Source organism: Fukomys damarensis, unplaced genomic scaffold (assembly GCF_012274545.1).
Source record: "Fukomys damarensis isolate Sample0158 unplaced genomic scaffold, DMR_v1.0_HiC HiC_scaffold_39, whole genome shotgun sequence".
Lineage (NCBI taxonomy): Eukaryota > Metazoa > Chordata > Mammalia > Rodentia > Bathyergidae > Fukomys > Fukomys damarensis.
Genome location: NW_022900951.1, coordinates 41,433,766 through 41,449,530, shown reverse-complemented (window position 1 = coordinate 41,449,530; position 15,765 = coordinate 41,433,766). Strand labels below are relative to the sequence as shown.

The following is a 15,765-nucleotide window of genomic DNA, read 5'->3' as shown; positions in this document are numbered from 1 at the left end:
CGAAGGGTTCTCCAAAAATAATTATCTTTTTTTTTTTTTGGTACCAGGGGTCGAACTTGTGTCCCTGCGTTTGCAAGTCAGGCGGTAGAACCACTGAGCTAAATCCCAAGCCCCAAGAATATCTTCTAAAATGTTTAAGGAAGAAATTATGAGATTTTTTTTTTGTCACCAAACAGATTCAGAGCAGTAGGTATGGCCTGAGGGAAAACCTATCAGAGTGATTTATATTTCTTAAGCTTGGGAAGACTAACAGGGATCAAAAGCCAGCAGGTGAAGATAAAAGAGAACATACTGTGAAAGCTTTTTAGTTGGTTACTACAGGGTACAAAGTAAATGCTAAAGGGAAAGAAAAAACCTGCTAAAGAATCAGAAAATGAACTTCAGGCTAAAGCTATCCACTTCTCAGTCAGCAGTTTCTGGAGGATTCCTAGGAATTCTCAGTAGTTTTTTTTTAAGGCTGGGGATGGAGCCCTGGTCTCCTGAGAGTGCTTAGCAGCACTCTACCACTGAGCCACATCCCCAGCCCAAGTGGGGTGTTTGGAAAATGCAGCTTGTACCGTTGGGGATGAAACTGGAGGTAGTGTCTGAATCTCCTGCAGTAATTAGTCATATTAGCTTACAATAGGGTAGAATTTAGGATTAAAAATACTGTACTTTCCATATTAAATCAGAAGGAAGTAACTTGTGCATCTCAGAGGGGACAGATCTTATTGCCCTCAACGATAATGGCAATACTTTAGGCTATTGATATTCACGGGGTTTCTTTTTCTTTGTTTTGTTTTATTTTGTTTTTTTTGAGACAGGGTCTCATTGTGTAGTTTAGGCCAGCCTCAAACTCACTATGTGGCCCAGGCTGGCCTCCAACTCATGGTGATCCTCCTGCCTCAACCTCTCCAATGCTGGGATTACAGGTATGTGCCACCACACCTGGCTTCCAAGGGGTTTCTGAGAGCTTTGTTAATTGTGGTTTTTAGGATTCCAATAGTACTCTGTATATTTCCTAAGTATATGCTTGATAATAGTGCCATTCTAGGAAATAAGAAAATAATATGTTGAGTGACCAGTGTTTTGTCTGTTTTTTTAGCTTACAAACTGCCAGTTTCTAATTTGTCCAAAGTTTATTAATTAACTTAATATTTTATCTAAGTTAAAATCTGGAAAATTCATTTTTTAGCTAGCATGTTAAATCATTATGATTTGTAGCAATTTGAGAATTTCAGGCTGGGCATGGTGGCACATGACTGTAATCCCAGCACTGAGGAGGCTGAGGCAGAAGGATCACTGCTAGCTGAAAGCCACCCTGAATTATACAGAGAGACCCAGTCAGGAAAAAGGAAAGAAAGAAAGAAAGGAAGAAAGAAAGAAAGAAAGAAAGAGAGAGAGAGAGAGAGAGAGAGAGAGAGAGAGAGAGAGAGAGAGAGAGAGAAAGGAAGGAAGGAAGGAAGGAAGGAAGGAAGAGAAAGAAAGAAAAAAGAGAAAAAATTTCAGTCAGGTGTGGTGGCACATGCCTAATCTCAGCACTTGGGAAGCTGAAGGTAGGAGGGTCTCCATGACTTTGAGGTCATCCTGAACTACATAGTGAGACCCTGTCTGAAAACAACAACAAAAAATTTCATAGGCCAAGTGTGGTGGTGTACATTTGTAATCCCAGCCGCTTTGGGAGGCTGAGGTAGGAAGATTGTACATTCATACTCAACCTGGGCAATGACTTAGTAAAACTCTGTCTCAAAAACAAACAAACAATCAAAAACCAAGGAGCTGGGGAAGTAGCTGTGTGTAAGTTCTGGGTTCAATTTCCAGTACCCCCTACCCCCCGATTTCATAAAATTAAACCCTATGAGAAAAACTTGTTATTATTATTCCACTTAGTTCTCATATATATGCAGTTATGAAAACAGTGTTAGTTCACTTATTTCATAAAACCAGTGTAATAAGTTTAGAATATTTAAATAATTTAACCCTAGTTTTCAAAAAAGCAAAGTGTCTTTGCATAATTATTTTCCCAATACCAGGGATTGGACTCAGGATCTTGCACTTGCCAGGCAGGCACAGTGCCACTGAGCTAAATCCCCGGCCCTTGCATTATTATTATTATTATTATTTTCTTTGGTACCAGGGATCGAACCCGGGACCTTGTGCTTGTGAGGCAGGTGGTGGCCTTGCATTATTTTTATTTTATTTACATTTATTTATTTATTTGCAGTGCTGGGAATTAAACCCAGGGCCTTTATTACTCTAGGCAAGCCCTCTTCCACTTATTGAGCTACATCCGCAGCCCTTGATATTATTTTTTTTCCAGTTTTAATTGAGTATATTGGTACATTTTAGGGATACAGTACAGTTACATTCATTGTTGGGATCTTGTACCTCTACATGACAAGTCTTGTTTCTCATTTTTTCCCTGTCCCTACCCTCCCTTCACCCCCTCCTCCCCTCCCCATTTACAACCACTTTATTTCCATCTTTTCATTATCTCACATTTTTTCTTTTCCCTTATTACCCTTCCCCTACCCATCCCACCTTCCCTACACCTATTTCTTGATAGCAGCCATTCTTTGTGGGGTGAGTGGAATCTCAGTGTTGTTTTCATCTGCATCTCTCGAATGACCAGTGATGGAATATTTTTTCATATATTTACTTGCTGCTTTTACTTCTTTGTCTGAGAAATGTCTGTTCATTTCGGATGCCCATTTTTGAATCGGGTCTTTATATTTGGGGGTGCTGATTGTTTTAAGTTCTTTATATATTCTTGATAATAGTCTTTTGTCTGAGGAACAGCTGGTAAAATTTTTTTCCCACATTGTAGGTTGTCTCTTAGTTCTGCTGATGGTTTCTTTGGCAGTACAGAAGCTTTTTAATAAGATGAGATGCCAGTTGTTGATTCTATCTGCTGGTTCCCGTGCTACTGAGGATTTGTTCATAAAGTCTTTTCCTATGCCAATGTCTTCTAGAGTTCTGCCTAACTTACATTCCAGCAACTTTAATGTTTCTGTTTTAATATTTAGATCTTTAATCCATTTGGATTTTAATTTAGTGCATGGTGAAAGATAAGGGTCTAGTTTTAATCTGTGGCAGGTTGAGATCCTTGATATTATTTTTAAATGGCAAGGAAATGTAAAAGATTTTTCTTCATATCAAAAGCTCTTCATTATCTTTGAATTAAGTTCTTTCTTCTCATAACTATAATAACCAAAGCTATTTATTATGTAATGATACTTTTTTTTGTGTGTGTGAGACAGGGTCCCACTATGTAGTTGAGGAACTCACTATGTAGCCCAGGCTGGTCTCGAACTCACAGGGAGCTTCCTGCCTCAGCCTCCCTCCCGAGTGCTGGCATTACAGGCCTGCGCCACCATGCCCAGTGATTGTAATGATATCTATCTATTTATTTATTTTACTTTTTTTAAAAAATTTTCTTTTATTGAGTTTATTGGTACATTTTAGGTATACAGTACAGTTACATTTATCATTGGGATCTTGTACCTTTACATGACAGGTCTTGGTTCTCATTTGTAATGATACTTTTTTAAAGTCCACAAAAATAAACATAGTTTTTCTTTTCTACTTTTAGACCTTTTTGACAGTTTATACTAGACTTTTTTTTTTTATACCAGGGGTTAAACCCAGGGCCTTGTGAAAGTCCTTTACTACTGAGCAACATCCTCAGCCCTTTTTATTCTGTTTATGTATTTTGATACAGGGAATTGAACCAGCCTGCACTTGCAAGGCAGGCATGGCATCACTGAACTACATGCCCACCCTAGCCCTTTTTATTTTTGAGACAGGGTCTCACTAAATTGCCCAATCTGGCCTCAAACTTGGGATCTTTTTGCCTCAGCCTCATTATAGGCCTATGTCACAGAACCAAGCCTGAATGTATCTTTCATGAGGGCTATTGTTCTATATTTTTCCTATTTGTTTGTCTGGCTTTGGTTGCAGGTTAATGCTGGCTTCATAGAATGAGCTGAGAACTATTCTCTCCACTCTCATTTTTTTTAGAAGAATTTGGGTAGCACTAATATTATTTGTTCTTTAAAAGTGTTAGACTTGCCAGGCAGGGTGGCACACGCCTGTAATCCCAGCACTTGGGAGGCTGAGGCAGGAGGATCTCTGTGAGTTCAAGACCAGCCTGGGCTACACAGTGAGTTCCAAGTCAGTCTCAACTATATAGTGAGACCCTGTCTCACAATAAATAAATAAATAAATAAACAAACAAATAAATAAACAAGCTTTAGAATTTACAGGTCACCTGGGACTGGAGTTTTCTTCAGAAAAAAGTTTTTAACTGTAAATTAAATTTATTTAATGATAACTATTTTATTTTTTCATTAATTTTATTAGTACATTTTAGGTATACAATATGTTGACATGCATTATTGGGAATTTGTACCTTTATAAAGAATTTTTTTTTGGTATAGGGAATCAAACTCAGATCCTTGAGCTTGCAAGGTAGGTGGCAGAACCACTGAGCTAAATCCTTGGCTCCTATACAGAACTATTTAAATTGTCTTTTCCTTCTTAAATGTTCTTTGGCAGTATGAGTCTTTAAAGGCATTCATCCATTTTGTCTTTCTTGTTGAATTTATTAGCATAATGTTGTTCATACTATTCCCTGATTATCCTCTTAATATCTGTAGATCATTCTCATTTCTGATACTGGTAATTTGCTTTTCCTCTTTTTTTGTGGGGCATGGGTCAGACTCACTAGAAACTTATTTACTATGATTTTCTCAAAGAACTAGCTTTTGGTTTCAGTTACTTTCTCTAGTTTTCCTTTCACCTGTGGCTTTTATAATTTTCTTTCTTATACTTTGTTTTGTTTTTTGGGGGGATTGAACTCAGGTCCTTGCGCTTACAAGGCAGGCAGCGGAACCACTGAGCTAAATCCCCGGCTCTTTCTTATACTTTGGATTTCATTTCCTTTTAAATTTTTTTCTTTTCGAGACCAGCCTGAGCTATATAGCGAGTTCCAGGTCAGTCTCAAAAAAATTTTTTTTTTTGTTAAGGTGGAAGATTTGAGAGCATTGTTTTCTAACCTAAGCATTGATTGCTCTAGACTTTTTTCAAGGTACTGCTGTTTTTAAAGGTTTTTTTCTTCCTCATTTAAGTTTTATTTTTCATTCCATTCAGATTACTTTCTATAATTTCCTTTTTGAGTACTTCTTTAACTCAGTTGTCATTTAGAAGTGTGTTATTTGGTTTCTAATAATTGGATTTTCCAGAGATGTTTCTATTACTGATTTCTAATTTCATTCCTTGGTGGTCAAAGTACATAGTTCGACTTGAATCCTTTAAAAATTTTTTGACTTAAAACAACAGAAATTTATTCTGTCATAGTTTTGTATGACAAAAGTTCAAGATCATTGACAATGGGCTAACATCAAAGTGTTTAAGGCTTAGAAAATGGTGCCAGGCACAGTGGCGCATGCCTGTAATCCCAGCACCCGGGAGGCTGAGGCAAGAGGATCACTGCAAGTTCGAGGCCAGCCTGGGCTGCACAGTGAGTTTAAGGTCAGCCTGAAATGCATAGTGAGACCCTGTCTCAAAAAAAAATCTGTATCCTCCCTCCACTCCCTTGTCTTGAGACAGATTCTCACTATGTAGTTCAGGCTGGCCTTGAACTCTGGGCCATCCTCTTGCCTTAGGCTCCCAAATGCTGGGTACAGGTGTGTGCCATCATGCCCAGCCTTTCCTGGTCTATCTTAATTAATGTTCCTTGTGCATTTGAAAAGGGTGTATATTTTGAATTTGTGGAGTACACTTGTAAATGTCTATTAAATTTAAGAGGTTGATAGTTTTATAATTTTATTCAAATCTGTGTTATTTTTTTTTTTTTTTGGTACTGGGGATTGAACTCAGGACCTTGTGCTTGTGAGGCAGGCGGTGGAACCACTGAGTTAAATCCCTTGTCCTTGTTCTTATTAATTTTGTGTATTGTTCTATTATAGACAGACTATAATTATGGATTTGTCAGTTCCTCCTTGCAGTTCAATCATTTATTGCTTAATTTTTTTTTTTTGTAGCACCAGGGATGACTGAACCTCATTTGAAGTATAAGCTCTGCTTTCAATTCCCAATGTCAAGGGCTGGGGAAAAAGCTCCCAGAAAAGAACCCCAATTGAGCTACATCCCCACCCTTTATTTATTTATTTTTGCTTTTTTTGAGACAGGGTCTCACTATGTAGTTGAAACTGACGTGGAACTATGTAGCCCAGGCTGGTCTTGAACTCACAGCGATCCTCCTGCCTCAGCCTCCCAAGTGCTGGGATTACAGGCGTGCGCCACCATGCCAGGCAACTATTTCTAATTATTATTTTGAGACAGGGTCTTGCTAAATTGGTCAAGCTATGTTTAAATTTATGATCTTCCTGCCTCAGCTTCCCAGTGTGCTAGAATTACAGGTATGTGCCCAGCTTGCTTAATATATTTAAAAAGCTATGGTATTAGGTACATAAACATTTAGGATTATGTCTTCTTGATAAATTTACCCTTGTATGACATTAACATGGCCATTCCAGATTTCTTTTGGTTACTGTTATCATGGTATATCTTTTTCCATTCTCTTACTTTGAACCTATTTCTGTCTTTAAAGTGGATTTATTGTAGACAGCATAGGGTTGTCTGGAGCTCCTTAACTCTCCAGGCCACTCTTTCTTTGTAGGGAGCTCTGGTAACTAGAGCACTGTTCCTCACAATGAGCCGTGACTACCTTCTATCACCCCTCCCCCTAACAGAATAACATTTAAGAGTTATTTCTGCTTCTGCAGGACATACATTTAGACTACAGCGATATATAAACCCATGGTAGCTCCACAGGCAAGGCTGGATTTGGCCACAGTGGGCCAAGCAGGACCATGGAGGATCAGCCAAGGCTATCTGAGAAGTACCATAGGCTACACTGGAAATGGGGGATGGGAAAGAGAAATCTAATTTCTATATGGGAAGATTTGAAGAAAGTGTTTCAATTGAGTAAATGTACAGGACCAATTCAAGAGTACTGTAGCTCAAAAAGGCCTGTTGGGATTGAGGAACACTTTCCTGAACGGGTAAGGAGAACTTGCTCTATGACCAGTGTATTAGTTCCCTATTTTGGCTATAACGTATCATCACATATTTAGTGCCCTAAAATGACACAAATGTATTTTTTTTCTTCTGGTGGCAGGAATTGAACTTGGGACCTTGTGCTTGTGAGGCAGGTGTAGTGCCACTGAGTTAAATCCCTGGCCCTCACAAATTGATTCTTATGATCTAAAATTAGTCTAGGCAGGGCTGAGTTTCTTCTGGAAATTCTTCCATGGAGAATGTTTCCTCTCCCTTTGTAGTATCTCGAGGTTGCTTTCATTCCTTGCATTTTCTAGCTCACCTCATAGCTCTTCTTCACATCCCTCCATCCTCTTGTTTTTGCTGTCACATCTCCTATTAGTAACTTAGATCTTCCTGCCTTTGTGGTTATGTTGCTTGCACTCACATAGATAACCCAATATAACCTCCCCATCTCAAGGCCCTTAACTTTAATTTCCTTTGCAGAGTCCCTTTAACCATGCAACGTAAGGGGAACCATTGCTTAGCCTAACTTAGCCAGTTACAAGTTAGAGCTATATAGGAGGCAAGAAAGGTGGCATGTCCGCCATTCCCAGGATCTACTGGGAGGCCTGCCCTGCCCAGCTTTGTGCGAAGAGTTCTGCTCTTTGACTGTGAGCCTCTTAACTGTTTGCTTTTGTGTGAGATGACCAATTTTGGTTCAATCAACTCTGTCCAAGATAGTGAGATCAGGTGGTATCAAATCCACAGCTAAACCACTCAGGGAGAAACTGAGAATGCTTAGAGTTAGGTTGGTATGGCAGTACACATCTTTAATCCCAGCACTCTGGGAGGCTGAGGCAGGAAGATTCAGTTAGAGGCCAGCCTGGGCAATTTAGAGACTTTGAGATTCTGTCACAAACAACAGACACACAGACAACAGCTAGAGATGCAGCTCAGTGCAAATGCTCTAAATTCAATCCCCACTACTAAAAAAGGAAAGAAAAAAGGCTAGCCTGGGTAACTTAGCAATTTATACTGTCACAAAGTTTGGAATGCAACTCAGTGCAAAGGCCCTGAGTTCCCCTAGTGCTGAAAAAAAATAAACAGCCAGACATGGTGATGCACACCTGTACTGTAATCCCAGTACTTTGAAAAGCTGAGACAGAAGGAGGATCACAGGTTTGAGTCTAGCTTGGCAATTAGAGACTTAGCAAGACTGTGTACCAAAATAAATTTTTAAAAGGTCTGGGGATGTAGCTAAGCATGAAGTTCCTGGGTTCCAGTACTGGAAAAAAAAATGCTTAGAGAGGGGTCTTTGGACAGAGGAGTCAGGCAAAGTGAACAAAAGCATGAGTTGTACAGCCAACCTCACAGGTTTGAGTCCTAACCCTGCTGTGTATTAGCTGCAGGGCCTTGAACAACTATCTTAACCATCAAATGGTTAAGAGGGTATCTTATTTCTCCATCAATTTTGAAAGATAGTTTTGCAGGATGTATCAGCCTAGGTTGGAGGTTGTTTTAAAGCTTGAAATACCTCACTCCAGGCTCTCCTTGACTTGAGGGTTTGTGTTGAAGTCTGTTTTGATTCTGATGGACTTTCCTTTGCATGCAATTTGTTCCTTTACTCTGTTTATAGTATTTTGTACTTCTGTTGGGCTTCCAGGATCTTGATTATTGTATGTCTAGGTGTAGATGTTTTATCATAACTAGTTGGAGTCCTATGTGCCTCAGTTATCTGTATGCCAAGTTCTTTTGCTCTGTTTGGGAAGTTTTCTATCATTAATTCTGTGAATTTTAATGTCATTTGTGCTTTCTCCTGCTTTTTTGTGGAGTCCTATCATTTTTGTTTTTTTGTACTAGGGATTGAACTTGGGTACTTGTGCTTGGAGGCAGGCTTTTACAGTGCTAGAGTGAGTTTTATAAAGTTCTCTGCATAGAAATGACAGCTTCATAGTGGGTCTTTATTAATTAAGTTACTTTAAAAATTAATACACAACTGCTGCTTTCCAGAAAACTTGAAAAATAAAGGTTATGAAAATTTAATGAAATACATTTCAAAAATACCACATTAAAGTTATACAATGGTAAATAAACTTTTCCTTCTATCATGTATTTTCCTTCAGAGAAATCAGTACAGGGCTGTGGGTGTAGCTGAAGGGTAGGTCACTTGCCTAACATGCTCAAGGTCCTGGGTTCCACCCCTAGCATGAAAAAATGCTAGCAAGCATGATGGGGATTTCAAAGTCCTGGAGGGGCAAAACCCAGGACTCTACATCCTCTGGCTTAGTATGTCTCAACACAAGGACAAAGGTTCATCTCCTGTTAGAATGTACACATTAGTATAAACAATAGCTTTTGTTGGCTATAACAGGATATATTTGTAGTTTCAATTCTTTAGAACATTTTACCAGGAAAAAAATTAGTCTTCCTGTAACAAGCGAGGAAGAGGAAAAAGGGGCAATGAGTTGGGAGAGGGATAAGGGGGAAGAGGGAGAGGGAGAGGGAGAGAAAAAAAGAGGAGACAGTAAGACAGTGCCTCACCTTTTTTTCCTATCTTCACTACTGATTTACCCGATGACCTTTGGAAAATGTAGTTCTCAAATATCATGAAAATGTTTATGATGACCTCAAAGTACTTCCACAACACCACATAATTTCTGTGACATTACTATACTATACTTACAGGACCCCTAGAATGAGTATTGTAAAAATTACGTACTTAAGTGAGACCCAATTTACTAAGAATTCTGAACTTTGTACCTTTAGATAGGATTCATTTCCTTGATTTTGTTTTTTTGAGACAGGGTCTCAGTATGTAGTGAGACTGACCTGGAACTCACTATGTAGCCCAGGCTGGTCTCGAACTCAAAGCAATCCTCCTGCCTCAACCTCCCTCCCGAGTGCTGCGATTATAGGCGTGTGCCACCACACCCAGCTCCTTGGTGATTTTTAATGATGTTCCTGAGGGCTTTATTTTTCAAACCCGATGAAATCATTTCTGGGCAAAGCCCAAATGCCCTGAGTTCTCTTTGGCCCCGGTACTGACATGAATCATGAATCTGTGCTTCTAAAACATTCACTTCTTCCTCTTTCCTCTCTCCCCACCATCTACTTGCTTTGTTTAGTAAACATGATTTTTTAAATATAAAAGGAACAAATATAAGATTTTCTAAAACCAAAATAAAAAATTACCACACCGACAGCAGTTAACAGTTTTCATAATTTAATGAAAAAGTATTGGTAAAAAGGTGACATTTGAAAAAGACTGAGTTTATCTTGGAAAACTGGACTATAAAGACAAAATGCAAAAAATTAAGAAACAAGGTTAAGAGGTAATACAACAACAAAATGTAACAAATGCATTTTGGGGCAACTGAAATGTATACAACTGAAGGCTCCTTCATTTAACTAGGAAAATCCTGTAAAAGCATTACCACTATATTTCCCTGACTGGAATGATACTTTAGTCCATTCTCTCCCCAGTGGCATTACATATGGAATTTGGCTAAAGCACTGTTTTGATGTTTTCTTTTCCTCTCACTCATTCAGACTTGAAAGGCATGAAAGGACATAGGCTACCACACTGGCCTATAACATAAGCAGTTTACAACACAGTTCTATTATAATCCAATACTATGAGTGTCAAATTAATATTTACCTCACGAGAACACAAAGTAAAAGCACAAAAGCCTAGTGCATGAATACAGGAAATTATCATTTTTTTCATTCAAACAAAATATAGGACACCTAGCACATGTTATGTCATGTTCACATGTACATAGGCACCAAAGAAACATTTTGAAGATAGAGCCAAAGGAGAGGCGAAATAAAGTTTTCAGAAAATGAGAGAGAGAGAGAAAAAAAAGCAAAGAACCCATTAACAAGGCTACAAGAACAAAAATGGGGGGAGAGGAAAACTGCCCAATCTTTCTTCCCTATGGATAGAAAGAGGACCCCTGCCTCCACTGGCACCTACTGTAACTGGTCTGTTTCTCCAATAAGAAACTTCAAAAATTGGAAATGGGTCTTTTTTGTATCAAAATTTCCACTACATTTTCCCAAACTAGAAGAAAGAGAATATTAATTTAAGGCTAAGAAGAAGAGAGCTGAGAATTATAGTCTGCTTCACATTTTAAAAACTGCAACTTTTTCACCTTTCTTAAATCGGAAGCAGACATATTTTATGCCCTCTCCTGAAATGTAATTATTCTCTTCCTCCAGAAATTAATCAAGGCTGATCATTTAGGAACAGGGTATAAACAACTTCTGAAAAATGGCTCCAGCCGTTTTGTTTGGGAAACTGCCTCAGATTCAAAATTGATACAAAGCTAAATTATATCCATGTGTTAAACACATGCTTTCAAATTCTGTCTGACAATAAAGATCTGTTTCAAAATTAAAGCAGGTAAGAATACTTAACCTCTGTGCATTTTATATTTTAATTATACCTCAATAAAATTTTTATAAACATTAAAGCAGGTATACAAAAATTGTCAGCCAAACTTATTTTAGTCAAACTTATTTGAAAACAACACAAAACCCTGACCTGGTACAAAGATCCCAGAAATGGTCTCACTTTGGGAAAGGCTCTGGGATTCTTACAAATGCCTAAACAGAGAAAATCAAAGCATTTTCCTTGGTAAGACTTTTGTACTTCTGTAAACACTATCCACAAGTTAGCTTGTTATGCTTGTTAGCTGGGTGAGTTATGTCTGTGTCCCCAACAAACAGGTCTAGGAACAGGCACTGGACACTTGTAAGAAATAGAAGTGACTTAAGTTACGATACTATGAAAAGAACTCAACCTTGTGCAGAGCAAAGGAAGAGAGTAGTGAGTTTGACAGTATCTGAGAATGTTTGTCTCCTGGTCTGTCCCTTAAAGACACCATGGAATTAGAAACTTTCTACAGACAGGACCTCGTGAGCCACATGCTGTAGCTGCAAAAGATAAGTAGTTTTAGTGTATGATAATCAGTCTCTTGCAGATCCATTAACAATGAATGCAAGGACTCTCAATATATAAATTTATTAATGTGTTATTAACTGGAAAGCTGTCCTGAAGTATTTAGTGAGTAAATACTCAGAGGCCCAAGAGCCTCTGACAAACAGCCTCTGGACAATCTGCAATTCTTGTAATGTGCTTGTAAAAACTAGACTTGAAATCTTTTCAAAATCTGTAAGCCAATTTATTATGGAAAATTTAATCTTTTCCCTGCAATTTCTCCTAATATATGCTAGAACCCTTTTGTTGTATGGATTTACTCCAATATATGGGGCAAAGGCAAAGGTTGGTTGTCATTGGGAGTTTTTAATCACCTCTGCATTGAACTATGGGAAAGCGGATGTGTCTTGCTTTTACCATGACAATCCTGTCGAGAATCACGGGGAGGATTTTCCCTATCTGAGCTATCTTTTCTTACCCTTGATTTTTCTTTATTCCCATCACTTTCAGCTTCTGAATCACTTAACTCCAAATCTGGACAATATCCATCATTTTCCTGATATGAAGCTTTCCCTGCAGACTTCCTAAGAAGCTGCCTACCCCAAAACTGCTCTTTAGTGCTCATGCTCTTGGTTGGCTTCACACAGCATTGAAGGTCCTCAGAGGTCTTCACCCACCTGTTGGTGGCCTCTTTAAAGGACCTGCTAAAGTGTTCTATGGTAGATTTTCTAAAGGTACCCTGACTGGCCAAGTGGGAACTGAGCATGGACTCTTGGTCACAGAACACCTCACTTGAGCTTTCTTTTTGGGTGACATTCCCAGACCAGCTATCCTCTAGGCCATTGGATTTGGCAAACTTGGGGTTAGGCTCATTTTTCCCATTCTCAATGGAAGACTGTCCATGGAGGGCAGCTTGAAGGGCTAGAGGCTTCCCCAGTGACTGCCCATGATAGAACTCTGAAGATGGAGCTCTCCGAGCAGGACTGGAATCCTTTGCTTCACTCCGAGAATGGCTACGGCTGGCCAGCAAACAGTTACTCTTGCTCTCTAGAGGATGTCTTGAGTATGGTTTCACTTTCAATTCTAGAGGCTCTGTAGGCACCTGCATGTTCCTTTTCGTGGGACCAGGGGAGCTGCTGTCAGGAGAGTAGGGTTGGTGGTCAGCCTCTGTGGAGCTGTTTCTGCAGTCTTCCATGGTTGATCTGGGCATTTTTAACTTCAAGGTAATTCTTGGTGGTGGGTAAAACAATGAGTTTTCTAGTGTATTTGTCAAAGGAAGTCCTGAAATAAAAAAGAGAGATTTTAGCAACTGATTTTAATAGCATGCATACTTATATGAGGGTAGCAGATGGATTGAGCTGAACTAGAGGATGAGGGCCTAGAGCACTACAGATGAAACACCCAGTAATGCCACACTATTATTCCATAGCTCCCAACCTCTTCACCTGCATCCTTTTCTTTAAATTTTTTTTTCTCTTTCATTTCTGAAAAGAATATTACCAGTAGTGGTTTGGAAGAGGCTCTACTTGTGTATCTGTATGTGAATGCATGAGTAATGCACAGTGCTGACAATGTGTCTCAAGTAGACATTTCAGACCCTTTTCTTCCTTCTCTCCTGGCCTTATTAAAACAAGTCAAATATAATACCACAGAAACAGTGCAGGATTTGGTGGGAGAAAAATACATTATGTGTTTTAGCCTGGCATTATAAGCAGCAGGTAGTTTCTGCCAATGTTACGTCCCTACCCTAGAATAATTTCCTGACTATAAATGACCATTCCATAATGACATGGGAAGTTTTTTCTTACAGGTGCGGGAGTTTAATAGTGGTAAAACCAGGAGGGTTACAACTAGTCGATTATAGGCTTGGCCTGGGGAGTACTGGCAGTCATTTACCTAATTATGTCACCCTATGGTCAATTAGAGTAAGTCTTCCTCTATTATTTTGAGTGCACTGAAACTAAAAAGAAAAAAACTCTACCAAACAGTTCCTCCTTGCTTAAGGACTTGACCATTGCCCATTATCATCTTTCCATAGTCTCACAAAAGTGAGAATTAGGCCAGCTCTTAGATGTCCCAAGAGGCTGTATGTATTCTGGAAGTGTCCATTTTAAATATCCACAGCCTCAGGGCCCACCACCTGTTGATGCTGCAAGCCATAATGAACTTGGCTCCTGCAATGAGAAGCCACATGGCTGTGCCAATCTCCTTGGCATGCAAGGACTCTTTCCTGTTGTCCTCTGGTTCTTGTTTAGCCAGTCACACTGCCCTTGACACTCACAAATATCCTAGTCTCTGATGCCTACCTGACACCTCATTACTGCATGTCTCTCTTGCTCTATGGCTGGCCCCTGTCAAGAGCTGATTCTGTACATTCTGCTCAGTGGCCCATAGTTGTTCAGGATCTGCTTACCTTTGTCTTTTAAATAAGACAGTGAAGTTAGTGGTGTCACTGGACATGACGGTCATATTTCAAGCCAAGCAGCCATGCTTTAGACACTGTAATTACTCTCATCCATCTCTCTCACCAAGTGGGCAGTGTAGTTGCAGGCAGGGATTGTGTCTTGCTGAATGTTCTATCATTTAGCTTAGTTCTTAGTCCCTAGCAGGTGCTCAATAAAGATTAGCAATTTAATGAAAATGCATTAACTAGGTCCTGGCTAAAGATTTAATAGATTATTATTAAAATGAATAACCTTGGAATTACATGTTTTCTGGAAACTGAAGTTCAATTCTATCCTTTCAATTTCTAAATAAATATGATAATTACAGAATAACTTCATGGCTCTAACTAATGGCTTCAAATGTCTGTCTGGGATCTAAATTATCTGCCCTAGACCTGCAACTCCCCTAACCCTACTTTGGGATCCCTTGCTTCCTGAGTTGATAAAGAAATAGGCCATGTAAATACCAAGATTGGAATGAAGCAAATGAGCTATTGTGGTTTATATGTAGATGTTCCTCCAAAGCCTCATGGGCTCATAGGTGGGGCTTTTGGGAGGTGACTGGATCACAGGGGCATGATACTTATCAGTGGATTAGTCCACTAATGTGTTTATAGCTAAGTGTGATAATAGAGAGTGAAGCCTGGTGGAGGAGATGAGTAACTGGGGTCAAGGCCTGGAAGAGCATATATCCTATCTTCCCTCAATTGCTCTGTGCTTTCTGCCATACCATAAACAAGCCTCCTTTGCCACACTCCTTTGTCATGTTGCCCTGCCTTGCAGTCAGCACAGGACTAAAATCTACAAACTATGAGCCAAAATAAACCTGTCCTTATTTATTTATTTGCTTGTTTTTGTTTTGTTTTTTTAGTTTAGGATCCTTTTTCAGTTTTATGTACTTGTAGGTGATTCCAAATGGGTAGCAGTGATTACAAGCTGTGAAGTATTCTGAGAAGAACATTTATGCTGGAACCATAAAACTACATTTCTGTGATAGCCTTTTAAAAGTCTGTTTTTAACTTTTGTCTTCAAGAGCTACCTTCTTCTTGTTCTCGTTCTTCTGGCCAGTAACCTTCTTCCGTTTACCTTTATCTTGCTCTAGAAAATCTTTTGGAGTTGTGCTAATACTCTCCCTTTCCAACAGTTTTTTAATTATCTTTTTCTTTTGTTTGCTTAGTACTTTCTTAAAACCTTTTATGTATTCTGGTACGGGACAACTAGCCTGCTGTGTAACATTGGCGACACTTCTTAATAATGGTTTATCATCTTCAGTGAAAAATGTAACAGCTCTTCCCTTATGTCTTGCTCTTCCAGTTCGACCTATTCTATGGATATATTCCACTGAGCTGGTTGGAA

General features: G+C 39.1%; 2 protein-coding genes across 4 annotated transcripts in view; both read right to left on the bottom strand.

Annotated features, from left to right (window-relative positions):
• Positions 1–9,926: 9,926 nt before the first annotated feature.
• The window catches only part of Jade3 (jade family PHD finger 3), a 151,598-nt gene continuing 145,759 nt past the window's right edge, over positions 9,927–15,765 (bottom strand). For all 3 annotated transcript variants that reach the window (XM_010643487.1, XM_010643488.2, XM_010643489.1), the window contains exon 12: positions 9,927–13,246. In XM_010643487.1, the coding sequence (XP_010641789.1) occupies positions 12,336–13,246 (911 nt within the window). In that variant the 3' untranslated portion in view covers positions 9,927–12,335. The remainder of the gene's footprint in view (positions 13,247–15,765) is intronic.
• The window catches only part of LOC104875791 (probable ATP-dependent RNA helicase DDX52), a 4,147-nt gene continuing 1,641 nt past the window's right edge, over positions 13,260–15,765 (bottom strand). Inside the window, exon 2 of the mRNA XM_033760291.1 lies at positions 13,260–15,765. This exon is cut by the window's right edge and continues 50 nt beyond it. Coding sequence (XP_033616182.1) covers positions 15,425–15,765 — 341 coding nt within the window. The 3' untranslated portion in view covers positions 13,260–15,424.